This window comes from Silene latifolia, chromosome Y, assembly GCF_048544455.1.
Source record: "Silene latifolia isolate original U9 population chromosome Y, ASM4854445v1, whole genome shotgun sequence".
Lineage (NCBI taxonomy): Eukaryota > Viridiplantae > Streptophyta > Magnoliopsida > Caryophyllales > Caryophyllaceae > Silene > Silene latifolia.
In genome coordinates this window covers 169836327-169860958 of record NC_133538.1, presented here as the reverse complement: position 1 = coordinate 169860958, position 24632 = coordinate 169836327, and the positions used below count along the sequence as shown (strand labels likewise).

Genomic DNA, 24632 nt, shown 5'->3' with positions numbered 1-24632 from the left:
ATGAATCATAAAAATGACCTAAAAACATTTTAGGACCAGAATATATAACATGCATGGTGATTTCGTGGCTTATAATTATAAATCACAAATTTTTAAGTTTTATATGTTAACCTTTTAACTCGGAAAAACAATAACCGATTATGCATGCAACATCCTTATGCTCTGATACCACTTGTTAGGTTCATATACCTATTATTAGACTCCTCTAATAGTGAACAAATTAACTTGTTAATTATATGTTCTTTAGATCTAGTGCATGCATAACAAAATGAAAGATTTATAAGAAAACAATTTCCCTTACATTGTAAATTTCGGTTTATGGGCACAAGTAAGGTCTCCTACCTTCACTTGTTCTTGAGCTATGATGAGTATTAGGATGATCCTCCAAAGACCTCAAGTATAGAAGTCACTCCTCTTGATTGCACCCAAGATTATCCCTTATCCCCACTAAATAATATTTGCTAGATATTTGTTTAGTAGTTTACCTTAAAATTGATTACTAATACTCATATATTACACTAATAATATTAGTAATCTTTATGAACAAATTGAATCAAAACTCATATTTTGATAAAGAGAAAACTATGAACAAAATGGAGGTTTTGCATGTTGTGTATTTGAGAATATGAGAGAGGGAAAGATGAGCACAAAAGCTCTTGTGTGAACCAAGGTGGTCCGGCCCCCATGCTCTTAATAAGAGCATTTTGGTCTTCTCAAAATCTCTTTCACAACATTCTAAAAGTTTAGGTAGTGGTGAAGGTGTGTCATAAAATGTTGGAGAATATATCCAACAAGAAAATGACAAAAACAAAAAACAACTCTATATGCTTCTTGTTGGACGGTTGGTATAGTTTATTTGGGTCCATTTTTGTCTTATAATATTTGTCCCACAAATGCTTATAAGTCTTATGATTAATTATCTTACATAATTAAATATTAATTTGATCATACAACAATTATGACACAAATTAATAAACATATATTCACTCAACTTATTGAGTAATATTTTATCATTATATCAACATATAATGGGTCCCATAATAGCTAGTTAGTTAAATTCACAACCTCTTGTAAATGTAAATAACTAATTACCTCTACCTCGAAACTTTATAAAACCTTAACATAATTTAGTGAATTAACATATTAATCCACTAAATATGATCTTATTTAATCACATTATAATAAGATACATATTTCCTCTCATTAAAAATAAATTGTTCATTTTTAAGGAATTAATCAACTTGTATCAACATACATTAATTAACTTTATAGATAAGGGCATCATCCTTTAGGTGTGACCTTAAGGGATCAACTGACCACCACCGTCCCACGACAGTAACGTCAAACTCTAGCAAGCCAATCGTTACCGATTAATGTTGATCAGTTGACTATATAATTGAATCATCCCTTACGTATTCTTTATATGAGATTTAATAATGATATTTAAATCATGTGATCGCACTATTGTTGGGGACACATTTCCCAACAACTTTAAGTTCGCACGAGATCCTATTTCTATATATATATATATATATATATATATATATATATATATATATATATATATATATATATATATATATATATATATATATATATATATATATATATATATATATATATATATATATATACATATATATATATATATACATATATATATATACATATATATATATATACATATATATAAGATGACGAGCTAATACAGAATACTCTGATCTTATGAAAATTACAATGGCCGTCTTACTTATGCTTAATAAGTATACACAAAGACCAAGATACAAAGAGACGGGAATTAATTTTAATATTTTTAAAAGATAAAGTAGAGAGTATAAAACATACTCAAAACAGAAACGTTAACTACTGACTGAAATACTCATTGATGAAAAACAAAATTAACAAAAATATAAAAAGTATAACGTAAACAATATATTAGATCGATCATTGGTGAAAATCAGAATTAAAAAGAAAGGAGTAGCATGGTTTATGCAATTGTGTGGCTTGTCGTTGATAGATGATAATTATCAAAACAAATATGAGCAAGATTTGTAAAACCAGGAGATAATTACAATTTATATATAGGCATGACGCAAGATTTGTAAAATCAGCCAGATTTGTAAAACCAGTACAATATAGATCTTACAGTACAGTATAAAATAAATCTAAAACACAGGGATAAGGAGTGGCAGAGGGTGCAGAGTGATGAATAAAAAGAACAAATGGACAAGACGGAGAACAATGGATCGAACTACGCAGCTCCAACATTGATCTCTACTCTTGAATCATTTTTATGAGGTCTATTGCCATTGGCTTCGATTACCATTTCACTTTCGGCTTTCAGTTTCTCATACTCCTCCACTAACTCAGACTTACTAAGAGCCTCTGCAAGGCTCCCCTTTATTTCTTGTACCAATGCTTGGATTTTGTTTCGCAATTCAACGTCAGTAGCATCAATCCCAGCCTTTTCTGCCTCTAACTTTAGCAAATTACTTTTATTCTTTAGATCTGTCGAGTTAACAACATCTTGAATTTTTCCCTGCAATTTATATAGGAGATAATTACATCCCAAACACACCATAAACTCCGCGATTCATATATCCAGCTACCCCTATGGGTCGCAAACAGCTCCACCATGAACCACCGTATTCGGGGAATTCCAATAGCCTAAGTCATCATAAGCATCTTGGTCTACTCCTTTCCTTCGTACTACAGGAGAACCTATTGAAGTCAATCCGCAAGGCATGTATATATATGGCTAAGAGTCCAACGACAATTAATTTTGCTATGCAAATAGGATTATGTATGGTTTATTTGGGGTAGAGTTTCACGTGATTTATATTTTTATCTCCTTGCATTATTTTATTCTTGTTGGTCGAAAGTGTTTAATAATAATAATATATATATATATATATAGAGAGAGAGAGAGAGAGGCCGGATCCGGTGAGGCCGTTAATTATGGCGAGGCGGACGGCCTCACCAAATTCCTTAAACTTGGGCGGACCGCGGACTGATTAACATGGACTGATTATCAATGTTCATTGGGCTGGATATTTGGGGTCATTCTTAACTTTTCATTTGGCCCAAATATTTTCTCTATCTAAAATAGACAATTAAGAGCACAAATACTTTACTCTCTCTCTAAAAAATATAACACACAACGTTCGATTTTCAAAATCTCGTTTCCAAAAATCGAATCAGCAACATCAATTGCAGCGATCTCCGGCAAAATTGTTCGTAGATTTCATCAGAACGACATACAGCAACGCGATTTCAACAATTTTCGAAGAAGATTTTGATTAATTTCCAGGTAATTTCATAATTTCATAATTTTTTGATTAATTTCCAGGTTAAATTCCTAATTTCCAGGTTAAATTCCAGGTTTTTAGTTGATTTCCGCCTAGAATAAGCAATTTGCTGCTAATTGTTGATAACTCGCTGATAATCGTTTGATTTTTCTCTCGAATTAGTTTGATTTTGTGGATTGTTATAGTATTATAAATGACCGTCTTCATTTTTGCTATATGAATCATTGATTCCCGTCTGAAATAAGTAATTCAATTGACGAAATTAAGAATTTTGACGAAATTATGAAGCAAGCAGCACTTATTTGTGGACTTCTATTTCGTTCTAAATTTCATGATTCTGAGCATTTTGTTTTAATCTTGTATTTCCTCAAATAGTCTGCAAAAGAAAGCATTCGGAAAAATGCTTCCAGTACAGAAATGTATGGTCAGATGCAAGATGTGTTTATTGAGATGGATCAAAGTCCAGATGTAAGCTTTTATGATATTCATGACTTGAGTAAAATCAACCTAAACTTGTATGAGACGGTTCATATGCGACTGATGTGAATATTGTGACTTGTGAGACCGTCTTTTATAAGACTCGCTGAAAGAATTAACATTTGTTTGACCCATAACTCTGTTATCTCAACAATGTCCTGAATTTCAAAGAGCTGGAAGAATTAACATTTGTTTGACCCATACCCCTGGGCCCTCAATGATTCCTGTCTACCGCAGGGATGGGTTGGATGTACAATTTTACCCTGTGCTGAAAACATATACACGAAGGTTTCAAAATGACCAATTTTGTTTTATCCCAAATTCAAAGACTAGTGACTAGTGAGTCACTGACCCTAATGCAAATGGAAATGGGAACACAAACGCAAACGCAAACGCAATTCCACTAAAACATACGGAATAATAGTTAATTCAGAGTATGCTAAACTTTCATGCAGTGAGTATGAGCAAATGCTAAGTACAAGTCTGTTGGCCTTAAACGAACAAAAGCATTATCATTTGCACATATATTCCTCTTTTCTTATTTTGTGAATTTTAGACCTTGTTTTGTGAATCTTAGAGCTTATATTGTGAAACTAAAAAGTAATATTGTGAAACGTGGTCATAAATGGTTGAAATCACCTATTTTGCTCTTATTCTTATTTTGTGAATCCTAGACCTTGTTTTGTGAATCTCATACCTTATGAAATCACCTATTTTGCTCTTTTCCTTATTTGGTGAATCTCAAACCTTATTTTGTGAATCGCATACCTTATTCAGTGAATCTTAAGGCTTGTTTTGTGAAACTTGATCATCATAAGTGGTTAAAATCACGTTTTTTGCTCTTTTCCTTATTTGGTGAATCTCAGAACTTATTTTGTGAATCTCATATACAGTGAATCTTAGAACTTGTTTTGTGAAACTTGGTCATCATAAGTGGTTAAAATCACGTTTTTTGCTCTTTTCCTTATTTGGTGGATTTCAAACCTTATTTTGTGAATCTCATACCTTATTCAGTGAATCTTAAGGCTTGTTTTGTGAAACTTGATCATCATAAGTGGTTAAAATCACCTATTTGCTCTTTTCTTTATTAGGTGAATCTCAGACTTTGTTTTGTGAATCTCAGACCTTGTTCAGTGAATCTTAGAGCTTGTTTTGTGAAACTTGGTCATTATAAGTGGTTAAAATCACGTTTTTTTGCTCTTTTCCTTATTTGGTGAATTTCAAATCTTATTTTGTGAATCTCATACCTTATTCAGTGAATCTTAAAGCTTGTTTTAACCACTTGATCATCATAAGTGGTTAAAATAAATGGGGGTATGATTTTCTTTCACATTCTTTCAAGATAGAATGAACTAAAGCAGCACATATTCAAAAAAACCGCAATTAATTTTGTTCCTCAACATGAACGTGGAAAAAGATCAGAAGCTATATACACAACTATACTAGTACAGAGCAAAAACTGGAAAATTTCAAGGTAAGGACTAGAGCACACCTCGAGAATCAATTTCTTCAGTCGTTCCTCTAATGGCAGGGGGAGCAAAGATAGGGAACAACTCACATGATGAAAACTAGTGGAATGATTTAATTATTTTAAAACCAATTAGCTCAAATGGTAGAGCGTTGTGCAATGCACAAGGTTTGGGTTCGATTCCCATGTTGGTTATTGACTGCTACTGTTACTTCAAAGCCTAATTGGTATTTCTCTAGTGGACTTTTGGGTTTTGGACTTTTCTGTCATGTCCAATTGCACCCAATTCTAACATTGACTTTAGAAAGGACTCAATATTGTAATCCTTTGCTCCTTTAGTGGCTCTGCACGACGTTTTGGCTTATGCACGCCGTTTGTGCACATCTAAGTTTGAGCTTCTTCTACTCATCCTCAATTTTGCACATCTGAGTACGGATTTGGCTAACTCATCCTCAATGTTATTGTATTTAAGTTTAATACACTAGATTCTTAAATTAACTAGGCTATATGAGATTCGAACTCATACCTTTGTGCAAGATTTGCACATTGCTCTCCCATTTGAGCTAATAGCCATTAAGATCAACTAATGCAAAATTGCAAAGTACCAAACCCATCATCTATTTTGCTCTTGTTCTTATTTTAAGAAGCCTAGACCTTGTTTTGTGAATCCTACTACTTGTTTTGTGAAATTAGAAGGTAATATTGTGAAACTTGGTCATAAATTGGTTGAAATCACCTATTTTGCTCTTGTTCTTATTTTGTGAAGCCTAGACCTTATTTTGTAAATCTTAGAGCTTATATTGTGAAACTAAAAGGTAATATTGTGAAACGTGGTCATAAATGGTTGAAATTATCTATTTTGCTCTTATTCTTATTTTGTGAAGCCTAGACCTTATTTTGTGAATCTTACGGCTTGTTTTGTGAAATTAGAAGGTAATATTGTGAAACTTGGTCATAAATTGGTTGAAATAACCTATTTTGCTCTTGTTCTTATTTTGTGAATCCTAGAACCTGTTTTGTGAATCTTAAACCTTATTTTGTGAATCTTAGAGCTTATATTGTGAAACTAAAAGGTAATATTGTGAAACGTGGTCATAAATGGTTGAAATTATCTATTTTGCTATTGTTCCTATTTTGTGAAGTCTAGACCTTGTTTTGTGAATCTTAGAGCTTATATTGTGAAACTAAAAGACAATATTGTGAAACGTGGTTATAAATGGTTGAAATTATCTATTTTGCTCTTGTTCTTATTTTGTGAAGCCTAGACCTTGTTTGGTGAATCCCACGGCTTGTTTTGTGAAATTAGAAGGTAATATTGTGAAACTTGGTCATAAATTGGTTGAAATCACCTATTTTACTCTTGTTCTTATTTTGTGAATCCTAGAGCCTGTTTTGTGAATCTTAGACCTTGTTTTGAGAAATTAGAAGGTAATATTGTGAAACTTGGTCATAAATTGGTTGAAATCACCTATTTTGCTCTTGTTCTTATTTTGTGAATCCTAGAGTCTGTTTTGTGAATCTTAGAACTTGTTTTGTGAAATTAGAAGGTAATATTGTAAAACTTGGTCATAAATTGGTTGAAATCACCTATTTTGCTCTTTTTCTTATTTTGTGAATTCTAGAGCCTGTTTTGTGAATCTTAGACCTTGTTTAGTGAATCTTAGAGCTTATATTGTGAAACTAAAAGGTAAAATTGTGAAACGTGGTCATAAATGGTTGAAATTATCTATTTTGCTCTTGTTCTTATTTTGTGAAGCCTAGACCTTGTTTTGTGAATCTTAGAGCTTATATTGTGAAACTAAAAGACAATATTGTGAAACGTGGTCATAAATGGTTGAAATTATCTATTTTGCTCTTGTTCTTATTTTATGAAGCCTAGACCTTGTTTGGTGAATCCTACGGCTTGTTTTGTGAAATTAGAAGGTAATATTGTGAAATTTGGTAATAATTGGTTGAAATCACCGATTTTGCTCTTGTTCTTATATTTTTTCATCTATGTGGGACTCGAACCCACACCTTGCTCAATAGCACAATGCTCTACCTTTTGAGCTAATAGATGATAAGTACAAACAGTAAATTGTGCATCAACAAATAACACACACATGAAACATTTTGTGAATCTTGGACCTAATCTTATGAATCTTGGAGCTAATCTTGTGAATCCTGAACCTAATTTTGTGAACCCGGGACCAAATCTTTCACAAAATAAGATTATGTTTTCGGCCTAAAATTTGAACGCCATATCCAGAATGAAGTTCTTGATCCAGAATGAAATCCATCTCCTAGTGATCAATGTGCTCTTTGCTAAACATATGAACCAGAAATTCCAGAAGTTCCCAAGACTGACCTGCAAGCGAAAAAATAAATGCTGATGAAAAACAAATAACGATTCCAGTGAAATTACCACGAGAAAGTTCTAGTGAAGATTTTCATATCTTTTCTTTCATAATCTGAATGTCGTACACATAGTTCAAATTCATATGTAGATGGGTCATGGTTATGACTTGAAAAGTTAAAACTATAGATTAAGACACACGTAGCAAACAATTTATAACAGTTTTGAAGGTCACCGGGACGATTGTTACCATGAGAGGGTCTGTTTGTTTTGCTACAATGGTTGAAGGGAAGGGATGGAGGGAATGGTAGTATATCGATAATATCACCTCCCAGTTTCACAAATTAAGCTCTAGGATTCACAGAAGAAAAAATAGAAACTCTATAAGAGGCCGGATTATAAGCATTCAGTCCAAGTTTCACAATATCATCTTCTAGTTTCACAATATTACCTCCCAGTTTCACAAATTAAGCTCTAGGAATCACAGAAGCAAAAATAGAAACTCTTAAGAAAAAGATTACAAGCATTCAGTCCAAGTTTCACAATATCACCTTCTAGTTTCACAATATCACCTCCCAGTTTCACAAATTAAGCTCTAGGATTCACGCAAGGGGAAATAAACCTGATCTTTGTCTTCAACTCTTCGAACATAGACCTGGTCTATGTTGCCACACTGCTTAGAATCGGACAATTTAGCAGGCACATACTTAAAACTTGTAATGGACCCATACCTCTACTGTAAACAAATACTCATAACCTTAGAAAATTGCAATTATGCTAATCCTAACTCCTAAAACAACTATGCAGAGACGTTTTATAATAGAGTCACACTGTTCTTATGGAATTATTCAAGAACGAGGCTGGCAATGCTGTTAGATAGGAGATAGCTATATGAATGGAAATGGAGTTCTAAAGAATATTATTTCGTGCATCATGCAGAGACGATAAAATGCAAAACTAAAAAAGGATTTTCACATGGAGAGCATAATGTGATCAATCTAACAATAATGCTGTTACTCGGAGCTGAATGTCATTAAAGCATTATGCAATAAACAAATATCATTCCAAAAAATATCATTGCAAAACCGAAAGTAGTTTTCAGCTTTCCAAATAATCGAAACCTATCTTAGGAAAAAAAAATTTTTAGATATTTCTTCTATTACCAATGGTTCTTTATGTTTATCCAGGTCATGTTCTTTCAGAAACCGTTCTGCAGCGTCACGAAAATCTATCTGCATTTGTACATGGAATAAATGTCGATCAATAATATAGTAATAACGACATCAGTACCTCAAAGACTCTACCTATTCGAGTTTGGGTTAAGTTCGGGTCCTCGATTCGGGTGGTGGATCGGGTACGGTTTATCAGGTCTATTAGCTAGTAAATTTATAAGAGGTGATACTCTTGATATGGGTTCAAACCCGTTATCCATCAGCATTATATTCGCCACTCTGACTTCCTTTAACAAAAGCAAATATCTAATATTTCTAAAACAATTAAAAAAAACAGTATCAAATTCGTACGGAGTATTATTTAATCGATTTTATTTTTAAGAAGGAAATGTACCTTCAAGTCTTTAAAGAGAGATAGGCAGTGTTTTTGGAAGTATTAATTGAAGTTTTTGTAGAGCACGTTGATAACCATGGAATCTCCTGACAAAAAGGACTGAGTTCTGAGTTATGTCCCAGTCATTTCAAGTTGGTGTGACGGGTGAATAGAGTGGTTCATGACAAACAGCTGCAACAAAGAATGGGTGTTAAACCAAGTATTTCAGATTGCTTGAAGGGGCTTGCTACTCTGCAAGAGATGCACAGCTCTGAGTATGTTTTGCAGCAAACAACTCCAGCAAAGAATGTGTGTTAAATCAAGTGTTTCGGATGGAGTATTTTTTTGTGAATAAGAACCAAATTTTTGGATTTTCAAGAGGAGTATTGTGCAACATATAAAAGCTAGGTATATAATGAGATAAATGTAAAGCCAAAACATAAGTAGAGGAAAATATAGAAATTGCATAATAGCGGCGTGTCTAAGAGTATGCAGAACTACAGAAGGACCTAAGTTGCCACTAGCCAAATGCCCTTGTGATCCGTTCACTCAAGCTTGTTTCTAATACAGTAATACATAATCGTAAGAATATGGAGTAATTCTAGTAGACGGAGAACCTATTAGAAAATGCTCAGCATGATATCGATGATGCAACAAACTATATGAGTAACTATGTTCCTCACAATAGCATAAATCAATGAAGCCAACAGCATACAAATAGGACAAGATCACAAAACATTATATAAAGAAAGTAGGCAGTAATGAAGATACGCATACCTGGTTGACATTGTTATTAAATATGAAAGTAGCCGTAAAGATAGAATATCGGGCGTATGCAACACCATAACAGTCCATCTATGAGAAATCTACATGTTGACTCTCCAAGCATGGAAGTGGAGGTTGAGCACGATAGAGACAGCTTCAGCTCTTCAACATAACAAGGTAATCCATTACCAATCTTGCTAAGTTGGTCCATGTCAACTTCAATATTTACATTCAACACATGGATCAATCAGTAACAATATGTTTCACTTATAGTACAGAATGAATCGAAATTTGTTTGTCGGAAGCGGGGATAAAATTTGTACCGTATTGAGCAACATCGAGGTTGAATTCGTCGAAATTAGGATGAATCGGAAATTACATGGATCGGAAAATTAGGATGATCGAAATTAGAATGAAACTGACATGAATTTCAAGCAAACAGTATACTCAAAACGAACAAATCCGAAACACATAGCAGCACACCACAGCTACATTTCACATCAAAATTAATTTATCCAAAATTTCAACAAGGATTAATGTAATACCAGATTACCAGTACAATAACACTGAATATTCTCCATTAACAATTCAATAATAATAGTTGATCGAAAATGTATTAAATTAAATTGAATCGGTGTAAATCGAAAGAAAAATTAATTGATAGAAATAGCCTAATTTTGGATGATAATGGTGAACGAAGCTCGATGATAATGGCGGTAATAAGCTGAATGAGAAGATGGCGAGCGAAGTGTGAAGATGAAGACGGAGCTGAGCTGAAGATGAAGACGAGATGAAGAACGAGTTGAAGAACGAGACGAGCTAAAGATGGGTTGAAGAGAGAGAAAGTAAAGTGAGTAAATGATAGAGTAACACGATTTCAAGGTCTGTTAAATGGGGTGTTGGTTGGGGACATGTGGCATAATCTTGTGCATTCATTTGTTTTTGATCGGATGGTAGAGATAGGTCCAGCCGCCTCACCCTAAGAAGGGTGCCTCACATGATTCAATCTCTCTATATATATATATATATATAGGGGCGGGTTCAGGTACGAACTATCTTAACGTACGAACCGTACGAACTCACTACAAACCAGTTTTTTTTTTTTTTTTTTTTTCCAGATACATTTTACTACCTTATGAGATACACTTCTTATTAGATACATTTTAGAACATAACTAGCTACATTTTTTCAACACTAAAATTATAGATGCACTTTTACACTTTTTTAAACTAATTTTTTTACGGATACATTTTATATTTTTTGCGGATACACATGACATTAAAGCCAGATACACATTATAATATTTCTGGATACACAAGTTTATATTTCCGGATACGTATCATATTAATACCAGATACACATGGTTATACTGTCGGATACACATGTATCCTGTATTAATACGGTGTGTATCTGGGATGGTATTTTGTGTATCCACCCTTCTACCATACTACCACAGCCCACCACCACCTACCGCCACCACCCCCACCGCCATCAGCACTGCCCCACCACTCCACCGCTATCAGAACTGCCCCACCACCCCCACCCCCACCGCCATAAACACTACCCCACCCCCGTACCCCCACCGCCATCAACACTGCCACCACAGTGAACACGACACCGAAAACAAATGTCAGAAATTGCGGTCTTTTCATACCACCACGAATCAGCCTCCTCATCACCCAACTCCGGCAGACCGTCACTGGCATCAAAACATTAACAGTCACCACTGTCGTCGTTCCTTATCTCGACCAGACGTCATCAATCCCCGACTACGTCGTCCGCCATAACATAACCACCGACAGAGCCACATCATAACCACCGTAGATCACCACCTCACACCAACCAACAAACACAATCAACACTACCATAATCACCCTCCTCCGATCCCCACCTATTCATCCCCATACACTGATTGGCATGGATCACCACACAACCAACCACCAACCTTCGTAAATCACTTTGAACGCTACACAACAAACCATGGTGACCAATCTGACCCCACCATGGCAGAGCATCGACGCTCCATTTCTGGTTCATAATGTTTTTTTCATGTTTCAGATCTACAAAATTCGAAGTGATATACCTGGAAAATAATTGCACCAGCGATGTTGTCAAGAAAAATAGAGCCAAAATATGGTATTAGTTTAAGTCGCCGGGAAACCTACGGGTATGTTGTCGGTGGAAGTGAGTTACGAAAGAGAAAGGGGAAGAGAACAAAGGACAAGACGGGAATATTACTGGTGAATATGAGATTGTCGATCGGGAAGTCGCCGGAGATGGCACCGGAGATCTCGTCGGAGATGGCAGGAGGCGGGGAGATGTGTTTATTGAGTGAATGTAGAAGAGTGCTGTGTACATTATGATAACATTTGTTTAGGACTTTGGGTTTTGTTTTAGATAAAGGGTCTGGGCTTTTTTTTACTGATTGGGCTTGGATAATCTGACTGTTAGTACTAGTACGTACAGTTCGCACAATAATTTGGTTCGTACGGGATCCGATTTATATATATATATATATATATATATATATATATATATATATATATATATATATATATATATATATATATATATATATATATATATATATATATATATAGTAAGGTTCAAATGAGTCCTTTACATCTATTGAGTTCCTAAGTCCTTTTATAGGCCTTTGGATGGAGTGGATGAAGGGCTGAGATTAGATCTAAATGGAGGGCTACAAATGACTCTCCCCTAATTTCCTCCTTAACTCAATCAATTTCCCTTAATCAGTCAGCCTCTCCTCTCATTATCACACCCTGACCATCTCTCTATTTCTCACGTCTCTCTCTCTCATTACTCTCCCCATTTCATTCCCAGATTTCCCAAAAAATCTCCCCATTTCACAAATCAAAATAAAATAAAAACTCAAACTCACATTTCATTTCCCCACTACCACCACCCACAAGCCCACCTGACACAAACATACACCCACCGCACCAGATCCATCACCGCAGCCCTCGACACACCACGACCAGCCACGACACATCAACGACCTCCAACCACCCTTCTGACCTGCCGCCCCCGCCACTGCAACCAACAACGACATCCAAGATCTCGTCCCTCCTCCTGCCACTGACGGCGTCCTGCCACGACCACCACACCACAACCTCCTCGCCTTTCCCATCTGCTTCTTTAAAAGAAACGATCTGTTTTTTGATCTTATAATTTCAGATTTAGTTATTTATATTTTCAGATTTTTTATTTCGGTTTTTTTATTTTATTTTATTGTTGGTTTTGATCTATTTTTCGACATTTGTTCGTTGTTGGTGGTGGTTTGTCGTTGGGTTTGGTGTGTGTCGGTTTTTTTTGGGTGTATGTGATGATTTTATTTAATATTTTCAATTCTCCTTAATTTCTGTTTGGTTATTTTATTTTTTAAGATCTACTTTTTGAGTTTATTTTAGATTTAGTATTGTTGGTTTTTTTTGGTTTTTTTATTTTTGTAGTTACATATTATTTTGTGTTAAAATTATAGATCTTGTTTTTTTTAAAAAAAGAAATTGCACTATTTACGACTAAAGTTATACCCTTTAAACATTAAAGTTAAATAAACATTAATGTTATTTTTTTTAAGTTTTAGATATTTTTTTTTTTTTTTTAAATTTACATTCTTTAGTTTTTTTTTAATAAATACTGGTGGTGTGTTGTGGTGGTGGTAGTATGGTGTATGTTAGTTGGGGGATAAAGTTACATTCATTCTTATTGAAGTTACATATCTTCTATACTGGAGTTACATTCAAATTTATACATTCAAAATCACTTTAGTCATTTGATATATTAATTTGAATTTATATTGTTATGGTTTGAAATTTAAATTTGGACTAAAGTTACTCGATTTTGGACTAAAATTATACAATTTAGGACTAAAGTTATAGAAAAAATGATTAAAGTTACATTGGGACTAAACTTACAACATAAATTTCAATTAGTTTATAAAAAAGGACTAAAGTTCCTCAAATTTGGACTAAAGTTTCACAAATAAAATACTAAAGTTACACATTTTTGGACTAGAGTTACAGTCGTCAAATGCTAAAGTTATATCAAATTGACTTAAAATTATATAAATTCAAATTTATATATTCAAAATCAATTTAGTCATTGGACATATTAATTGAATTCATATAACTTTAATGCTTGAAAGGTGTAACTTTAGTCAATAATACTATAACTTCAGTTGTATAGTTCATTTTGTATATTCCATTTTATACATTTTTTTGAGTTTATGTAACTTTAGTTTTTCTGATTGTGATTGTAACTTTAGTCCATGACGGTGTAATTTTAGTCCATAATAGTGTAACTTTAGTCTTTTTGTAGACAAATTTATATAATTTTAGTCTTAGTATAACTTTAGTCCATAACAATATAACTTTAGTCCATGACGGTGTAACTTTAGTCATTTAAGTCATTTTTTTATACAAATTTGAATTATAATAACTTTTCAAACATCTATTTTTATTTATTAGATTTAGAATGAAAAGGAACACATTATATGTGATCTATTTTAGTAGATCTAGAAACAAAATAAAAGAATCTTACAAAAAAAGAAAAGGAGATTTGAAAACCCCAAAATCTGGAAAAAAAATAATGTATGACAACACCAGATTTGAGAAAATAAATAACAAAACAAAAAAAATAACATATAGGATTAAATAAAGACTAACAAAAAATAACAAATAGAAAAATCAACCAAAAAAAAAAACGTCTTGGTTGTGGGGTAGGCGGTGGTGGTGAATGAGGAAGAAATGAGTGTGAGATTTATTTGGATTTATTGTGTTTTTGGCGGTGGTGGGTAGGTGTCGGGTGGGGTGGTGGGAGGTGGTGGTGAATGAGGAAGAAAGGAGTGTGAGATTTCTTTTGATTTATTGTGTTTTTGATTTATTTGGTTTTCTGGGTTTTTGATTTATTTGGTTTTTTTGGGTTTTAGATTTATTTGGTTTTTTAGGTTTGAGAGAGATGAGAGGATTATTTGGGTTTTTGGATGAGATGAAGGGAGTAAAATGTGTGAGATGAGAGAGAATGGGTGAGAGGAAAGTTATATATAGTAAATTAGTGAATAATTATGGTGAGTATTAGAGAAAGTGTTTTATTATCTCCTTAATGGCCTTTTTTTGGTTTTAATCTCAACCACCCATCTTTTGAGATCCAATGGGTAGGATGAGGACTTAGGGACTCAAGTCATCTAAAGAGACTTTGATGATCCTTATATATATATATATATATATATATATATATATATATATATATATATATATATATATATATATATATATATATATATATATATATATATATATATATATATATATATATAGAGGAAGGATCAACTAAGGCCACTTATATATTTGAGTCCATAAGTTCTATTATGAGCCATTGGATGGAGGGAGATGGAGGGATGAGATGAACCCACCCAAAGTCATTATAGAAGCTAATTAACACACTTTACTAATCCACCCTAATTAACCACTTATTTACTATATATTTGTTTTCTACCCACCCATTTCTCTCTCATCTCACACATTTCATTCTTCTCATCTCTCAAAACGTCAAAAAAAAAACCCCAAAAAATCCAAATAAATAAAAAAAACCCAAAAAATCCAAATAAATAAAAAAACCCAAAAAATCCAAATAAATAAAAAAACCCAAATAAATCACCCACTCCTCTCATCTTCATTCACCACCACCCACCACCACCCCACCCGACACCAACTAACCACCCACCACCCCCGCCGCCGCCACCCCGCCACCGCCGCCTCACCGCCGCTGCCTTTTTTTTTTTTTTTTTTTCAACTCGTTTTTTGTTTTTTTTCGTTTTGTGTTAATTTGTATGTTTTGAGTTGTTTTTTCCATTCATTATTTTTTTTGTCTTTTATTTTATTTTAGTTGTCTTTTATTTTGTTAGTTCTCATTTTTTATTCATTTTCTTAAATCTCTTCTTGTTATACGTTTTTTTTTTAAGATTTCGTGTTTTAAATCTCGTTTTTTTTGTGAGATACTTTTTTTTCATCTAAGACAAAAATGGACTAAAGTTATACAAAAATGAACCAAAGTTATACAAAAATAGACCAAAGTTATACAAAAAAGACTAAAGTTATACAAAAATTGGACTAAAGTTATACAAAAAATTGGACTAAAGTTATACAAAAATGAACCAAAGTTACACAAAAATGAACCAAAGTTATACAAAAATGAACCAAAGTTATACAAAAATGGAAGAAAGTTATACAAAAAATTGGACTAAAGTTATACAAACATGAACCAAAGTTATACAAAAATAGACCAAAGTTATACAAAAAAAGACTAAAGTTATACAAAAATTGGACTAAAGTTATACAAAAAATTGGACTAAAGTTATACAAAAATGAACCAAAGTTATACAAAAATGAACCAAAGTTATACAAAAATGAAACAAAGTTATACAAAAATGGACTAAAGTTATACAAATATGGACTAACTTTAGTCCATTTTTGTATAACTTTGGTTCATTTTTGTATAACTTTAGTCTAATTTTTTGTATAACTTTAGTCCATTTTTTGTATAACTTTGGTTCATTTTTGTATAACTTTGGTCTATATTTGTATAACTTTGGTTCATTTTTGTATAACTTTGGTTCATTTTTGTATAACTTTAGTCCAATTTTTTGTATAACTTTCGTCCATTTTTGTATAACTTTGGCTCATTTTTGTATAACTTTGGTTCATTTTTGTATAACTTTAGTCCAATTTTTTGTATAACTTTAGTCCAATTTTTGTATAACTTTAGTCTTTTTTTGTATAACTTTGGTCTATTTTTGTATAACTTTAGTCCATATTTGTATAACTTTAATCCATATTTGTTTAACTTTAGTCCATTTTTGTATAACTTTGGTTCATTTTTGTATAACTTTGGTTCATTTTTGTATAACTTTGGTTCATTTTTGTATAACTTTAATCCTTATTTGTATAACTTTAGTCCTTATTTGTATAACTTCAGTCCAAATTTGTGTAATTTTAGTCCAAAATTGTATAACTTTATTCCATAAGAGTATAACTTCAGTCATTTTTTGTATAACTTTAGTCCAAATTTGTATAACTTTAGTTCAAAATTATATAACTTTAGAACTATAAATTCAAATTTGAAACAACACATAAGAAGATGATATTAAAAAAACCAATAAGTCAAAAAAGTACAATAAAAAAACTTCAATAACAATAATAAAAAATTAACCAATAATTAAAAAAAAAAACAAATAACAAAAAAAAAAAATAACAAAAAAAAACCAAAACCAAACCAAACAAAAAAAACCAACAAAACAAACTTGAATGGTTGTATAACTTCAATTTATACAATGTATAACTTTAGATGTTAATAGTGTAACTTTAATGTAAAAAGTGTATAACTTTAGTCATAAAATGTATAACTTTAATGTTTTAAGTGTATAACTTTAGTCGTAAATAGTATAACTTTTATAAAAACCAAATAAATATGAAAAATCGTAATTAATCAACAAATATTAAATCTGAAAAAAAATTAAATAACAACCATCAATAACCAACAAAAAATTAATAACCAACAAAAATTTAAAAACCAAATAACAATAACCAACAAAAATTAAAAACCAAATAATAATAATAACAATAATAAAACAAAAAACCAAATAACAATCACAAAAAAATAACACCCTCAAATCCTAAAGCAAATCTAAAATCTAAAAAAAAAAAAAAAAAAAAAACCAAACGAAAAAAAAAAAAACAAATCTGAAATTTCAAATTTGAAATTTGAACGAATATAAGGACTTTGGTGACCCGGTTTAGGGCTTCATTTTTGAAGGGGTTGCGGGTTGGTTTGGGTCTGGGTATGGACAGATCTAGGTCGAGGGTGGTGAGAGGAGTCGAGTGGTGGGTCTGGGTGGCCGTGAGGGTGGCTGTAGGTGGCGGGAAATGGGAGAGAAAGAGGGATGTCGGGTTGGTTGTGGTTGTGAGGGTGACCACCAACTGCAACGACAACACCAACGACAACCCCAACGACATCAACACCAACACCAACGACAACGACAACACCAACGACATGAATACCAATGACAACACCAACGGCGGGAAGGAGGAGGCGGCGAATCTGGAGGGGGCGAGGGGAAGACCGGTTGTTGTTGGGTTGTTGGTTGTTGCTGGTTGTTGTCGTTGTTGTTGGGTTGTTGGTTGTTGCTGGTTGTTGGGTTGTTGGTTGTTGTCGGTTGTTGTTGGGTTGTTGTCGTTGTTGTTGTTGTTGTCGCTGGTGTTGGGTTGCGGGTGGAGGAAGGTGGTGGGGGTAGAAGGAGGAGAGGTGTGGAGGAAAGGTGGTATGGGTGGTCGTGGGGTGGTTGGCGGCAGGAGGAAGGACGGAGGTGAGGTGGTTGGCGGCAGGAGGTGGGTGGTTGGCGGCAGGAGGAAGGACGGAGGGAATATTGGTGTTGTTTTGTTTTTGTTTGGTTTTTTTTGTATGGTTTTTTTTTTTTGGTTTATGAAATGAGAGAAGTAGTGTGGTTGTGATAATGAGAGGAGAGGAATGATTAATGAGGGGAATAATTGAGTTGAGGAGGAAATTAGAGTAATAAGCATTTTGTTTAGTGAGATTAGTTTGTAGCCTTTCATTTTGATTGAATCTCATCCCTCCATCCACTATATCCAAAGGCTTCTATTAAGACTTAGGGACTCATTATATATGAGGGCTTTATAAGAACCCCTCTCTCTCTCTCTCTCTCTCTCTCTCTCTCTCTCTCTCTATATATATATATATATATATATATATATATATATAAGATCATATGAGTTGGGTCATTGTTGGTGAGTTACCGCTCTAAAACTGAACCATTGATCTCATCTAAGATGGAGGGTTGAGATTAAATCTTGCTCAGCATATAAATAGTCACTTTTCTCTCAATCTTCTTCATTATTAGGAAAATCACTCTCTCTCCTCCTTTTACCCCAAAAAAGCCACAGAAAAAAAGAACCAGAACAGAATATCAAAATCAGATCAAATTCGTTCAAATTCGTTCAAGTTGCAGGTTACAAACTCAATATTCATCCTCAATAGAATATCAAAATCAGATCAAATTCGTTCAAACGTGTTGATGGTGAACAAGTGACATTGTTGGACGATTCCGAGTCAAATTATGTATATTGTAGCCAAAATGGCTCTGAAAAACGAAAAGGATTTTAGCCATTGGTGGTGGTACGGCCAGCAGGCCGGTGGCGGCATCGAGGTTGGTAGGAGATTGAAGGTTGTAAAACGAGGAGTAGTTTTTGTCGGTGGTGATGGAGTTGCAGTTGTCTCCGGCGAGGGTCAAGATTGAGTTCCGACGACGTGTTGATGGTGAACAAGGGTGGGGGATGTCGGGGTTTTGGGAATTGGTTTTGAGTTTGGAGAGAGAAAAACATGGGAATTAAAACAAGCGGCGTGTGTTTGTGTAATCTGTTTGTGTTTTTAAGTCAGTTCGTACAATTCGTAACTTAATTTAGTTCGTACAGGATCCTGATTCTATATATATATATATATATAATATATATATATAATATATATAGAAATTGAATCATGTGAGGCACCCTTCTTAAGGTGAGGCTGCCAAATCCATCTCCACCATCCGATAAAAACAAAATGAATGCACCATATTGTGCCACGTCACACTAATTAAAGCCTTGTGTTTCTACTCATTTCCCTCATTCTACCGTCATTTACTCAACTTTTTTTCACTTTCTTCTTTCTCTCTCTTCGTCAACTTCATCTTCAACCTCCAGTTTCTTCAATATTTTGCTTCTCATCACCATTTTCGTCGTATTTCGGTCATCTTCGACGCCTACAATGCATTTCCGATCTATTATTTTCCGATGATGTTGCCGAAGACTACCGTAATTCCTCTTATTTAATTTCGATTCTATTATTTCAGTTTTTCTGCATTGTTACTCGGTCGATTTCTATTGTGCTTTTCGAAACGGTTGATTCGCTTATATAATCACTCTTATTTAGTTTTAATTAAAGGTACGAATATTATCATAATTCTCTTAATTAATGTCCGATTATTTGATTTCGGTATTGTTTGCATCGAGCTTTAATTTGTGTATTATATTGTTAGTTTCTGAGATTCATCGTCTCGTGACGGTCCAACAGCGGCGGCGGCAGTGACTATGAACTCGGCGAAGTACGCCGTGACGCGCCGCTATACTTTTGTTAACTTCACCATTGATGATCTTCTATTAACTTCACCATTGATGATCTACTTTTATTATTGATACTAATTTCTGTATTCTAGGGTTTAGTTAGCTTGTCTAAATTGGAATAAAGTGACCCAATCTAATACTAAGCTCCATTCCTATGAGTTGGACTGTGTGTCACTAGAAAGGGTTGTGAGAACTAGGTTAGCCTGTTAGGTATGTGTTTATAATGTGGACTAATTATTTCGAGTTTCAGATGACTTTATTTTAGGTTCCTGTGAGAGTGCGCAGAAAACATGTTAGTGAATAAGCTAATATTTCCCAAACATAATTTTAATCATCCCAGACATGGGTTTGATGGCTGGTTTGATTGAACCTCTAGAATTTGTATACCCTTGTGCGCATCGCAATGATCAAAACAAATTCACCTATGCAGGTGAAGGAGCATTTAGAAATCTATGGCATACTGAAAGGTGTGAAGGAAGATGTTCTTGAGAGTGTTGTGGCTGAAATGATTGACAAGGCAAGTTCTTTCTAAGTCTTGCTTTAGCTTCTGCACATTAATCATAACAATACTTCAAGGCTTTAGTTATATCATGATTGAACTGTTAAAGGTTCAGTCGATCGATCTTGACCTAGTTTGTCTGCGCAAGAACGGAGGTCATTTACAACAAAGGTTGCCAGTGGTTACGAACAAGGGATTAAGAATAAGAGGAAGTGGCACTAAAAATAATGGGAGATGAATATATGCAGGGAAGCCAGTGTGGGGGAAGATGAAGAACTGTGTTTCTTGGCTGTTACCAAGAGGAGTGTGCTGGGGAGAGGATGGAGAAACAATTAGTCGGTTAGGTTTATGGCGAAGAGGAAAAATAATTCCTTTCTTGCTACTACAGGCTTGTGTTTTTCCTTTCTTTTCCTATAAGTAGACAAAGCCATTGGGTTGGGGTCGACATGCAGAATTGAGTTTGAATGTTTTTCAATTTTTTTCTGTAACGTAGAGGCTGACTGCTGGGAAGTTTAGTTATTTTCTCGCGGAGTACTTAATTTGCTTATTTGCCATGTCCAGTTCCAAAAATGTTTCCTAATTAAAATCTAGTAAGCTCACCTCCAAACCCAGCAAACACTCATTTACACATTTTTTTTCAGTTATTTTTTTTTTTGAAGAGTTTATCCCTACGTAGTATCCATCTAAATGCAGTCTCATATAGGTAGGATTCTTCAAACTGAATTGAACAACAAATGATGCACACTAGCTTAGATGCCCCCTAAGACATGAATGTAGCTTTATTTAAAATGCAGTGCAGAGCACAATTCGTTTTTTGTTGCATCGAGTTACATTCTGGATGTGAAATAGGTATTATTTGAGAAAGTATTTTAGTCTCTCTATTATGCATAAATTGCACACATTTTATCAGCTCATCTTGAAAATTTATTTTTTTATAGGTTGGTTTGGCCGACAAAATTAATACTGTTGTTAGTGCCTTGTCTGGTGGTATGAAAAGAAAACTCTCCCTCGGAATTGCTTTGATAGGCAACAGTAAGGTAAGAGGTTATAGTATTTTATGCATATTTCATTGTGACCTTTCCAGCAACTTACTAAGGTTGTGTTTGGCCAAGCTTTAAAAGTATTTTTGTAAATGAAAAAGTTAAAGTTTGGCCAAACACTATAAATTAGGGATATCAAAAACTACTTTTAAGAAGTCAAAAACTGTTTATTGACCCCAAAAAGTAGAAGTAGATATTTTCTACTTCTCATTCTACTTTTCACAAAAGTGCCAAATAATCCAGTTGTTTTCACCTTGCGCCAAAAAATCCAATTATTTGCGCCTTTTTTTATTTTGCCTCCAGAAACCCCTACCCCTTATATACTGAATAATGGTATGTTCCATCTTCTCTCTGCTACTTAATTCATTGCCTCCCTGACATACACCGACATATATCATCGAAGTACCAGGTAATGGTGTGTAAAATTATAATTTTGAACGATAATTATATAGTTTTATGTAGTTGTCGAGTGGTTACATAAATTTTTTAAATATTACTTTGTATTCAATTTTACAAATAACATGGTTAATAAGAAAAAAAACAAAAAAGTTGGATGTAAGTAGTTGCTCTGTTTGGCAAAACGACCTGAAAAGGTAGCTGAAACCTGAAAAGGTACCTGGAAACTGAAAAGCTACCTGAAACCTGAAAAGGTAGCTGATAAAGTAACTGAAAATTAGGAGCTGATAAGGTGACTGATTATATAAAAAAATCGTTTGGCAAACTAACTGAAAAGATAACTTATTTTGGTAAAATGACGTAAAAGAATATAATAATTATTTAATATATTATAAATTGAAAGGGTAAAAAAGTAATATTACCAAGAATCAGGTACCTGAAATGTGAAATGCTACTCTATGTAGCATTTCATTTCAGGTAGCTTATTTGGGCAAATAAACTACTTGCCAAACACTTCCATAAAAATAAGCTACCTGAAATTTTTCTCAAAAAAGCTACTTTAGTCAAAACAGGTATCTGAAATGTCTTGCCAAACGGAGCCTAGGCCAAACAACCAAAATGTATAAAAAGTAGTTTTTACAAAAGTTATGGCCAAACAATCAATTTTTTTTAAAAAAGTAGGTTATGAATAAACTCCTTTTTAAAAGGAAAAACTATTTTATAAAAACAAGGCCAAACGGCACCTAAGACCTTTTGCAGGTTATCATTCTTGATGAACCAACTAGTGGAATGGATCCTTATTCAATGCGCTTGACATGGCAGCTAATTAAAAGACGAAACTGTATTAATATCCTCATTTTAGTGCTGACAGAATAAAGAAGCTTGATTATCTACACATTTGGTCATTTTGTGTTGTCAGTGGCGATCATTTGTAAGCAACAAATTGCTTGTATTTTTGCCGATTTACTTGTTATTTGATTACACCTTTCTTTGTGTAGGTGGCAATTCTCGCAAGTTGCAAATCCCGACTCAATTGGGAAGAAGCTAACAGCTAAAGAAGGCGAAGTAATGGCATGTGAAAATGAATATGAAATGCAAAGCTCGGCTGAAGAAGTGATCAAATCACTGAATGCTCATGTATGTGTTGTCAGTGGCGATCATTCCTAAGCTCGGCTGAAGAAGTGACCATTCCAATTTAGATTAGGTCCAAGATTCACAAAACTGGGTTCAGAGTTCACAAGATCAAGCCCGAGATTCACAAGTTTAGGTCCAAGGTTCACAAAATAAGGTTCAAATATAGACCCGATTTTGTGAAACCTGGACTTGATTTTGTGAAGCTTGGAGTATATTGTGTGAACCCTAGACCTGATTCTGTGAAACCTGATTTTGGCAAACATAGACCTGATTTTGTGAAACTTGGACTTGATTTTGTGAACCTTGGACTAGATTATGTGAACCCTAGACCTGATTTTGTGAAACTTGATTTTGTCAAACTTAGGCTTGATTTTGTGAAATCTAGACTTGATTTTGTGAAGCTTGGACCCGGTTATGTGAACTTAGGACTTAAATTGGTTAATTTCCTAGTAAGAAATAACTATATGAGGTTGATGTATCATGTTTCACGTGTTTGTTATTTGTTGATGCACAATTTATTGTTTGTACTTATCATCTATTAGCTCAAAAGGTAGAGCATTGTGCTATTGCGCAAGGTGTGCGTTCGAGTCCCACATAGATGAACAAATATAAATATACGATTATAATATATTTATCAAAGTTAATATATGTCCAATGTCACTTGTTTATGTGCTAGATTCACAAAATCGAGTCTAGGATTCACGAAATTAAGTCCAGGGTTCACAAAAGCATGAAGTAATTTGGTGAGGCCGGCTGCCTCGCCATAATTAACGGCCTCACCGGATCCAACCTATATATATATATATATATATATATATATATATATATATATATATATATATATATATATTGGTTTATACAAGGTAATTATTTATTCCATAAATGAATTTTACCTTTCCCACTAAAATTTTATCTCTATGTACACAAAATCTCACTTTAGACGGACACTATCCGTCTGTGGATGGGTCAAATAAATCACTACTTTCATAATAAGACAAACAACAAGTGGGATAGTGGGGTTGTTTTATTATGAAAGTAGTGACATATTTAACCCGTCTATATCTTTAGACGGATATACCCGTCTACAATGAAACTAATTGATGTATGTATCTCTGAATGAATAAATACAACCGGGGTAGACCTATCAAATTCAGACCCGACCCGCAAAGCCGACCTGACCCGACCTGGAAATTTTGACCCGACGACCCGTTTGACCCAAACCCAAAATGACTGTTATTTTAGGGTCGAGACCCGATCCAAACGGGTCGACCCATTGGGTCAAAAGTAAATCAAGAATTTTATTAAAATATTAATATTTATATGTTATATTTGAAAAAATAGTTAAAAAATATTTTTTTTATTACTTAAAATTACAAACACAATTAAAAAGTCAATTTTATATAACTTTTATTATATTTAATAATAAAATAATTATTAAAAAACCTTATTTTAATATTATATCAATATAATTA

At 33.6% G+C, this 24632-nt stretch overlaps 1 protein-coding gene across 1 annotated transcript; it reads left to right on the top strand.

Annotated features, from left to right (window-relative positions):
• Positions 1-19601: 19601 nt before the first annotated feature.
• LOC141627000 (ABC transporter A family member 1-like) lies at positions 19602-23692 on the top strand. The gene is made up of 4 exons (XM_074440527.1): positions 19602-19782; positions 20522-20608; positions 21529-21627; positions 23025-23692. Exons 1-4 carry the CDS (start codon positions 19762-19764, stop codon positions 23079-23081), a joined length of 264 nt encoding a protein of 87 aa, XP_074296628.1. The 5' UTR covers positions 19602-19761; the 3' UTR covers positions 23082-23692.
• The last annotated feature ends 940 nt before the right edge of the window (positions 23693-24632 follow it).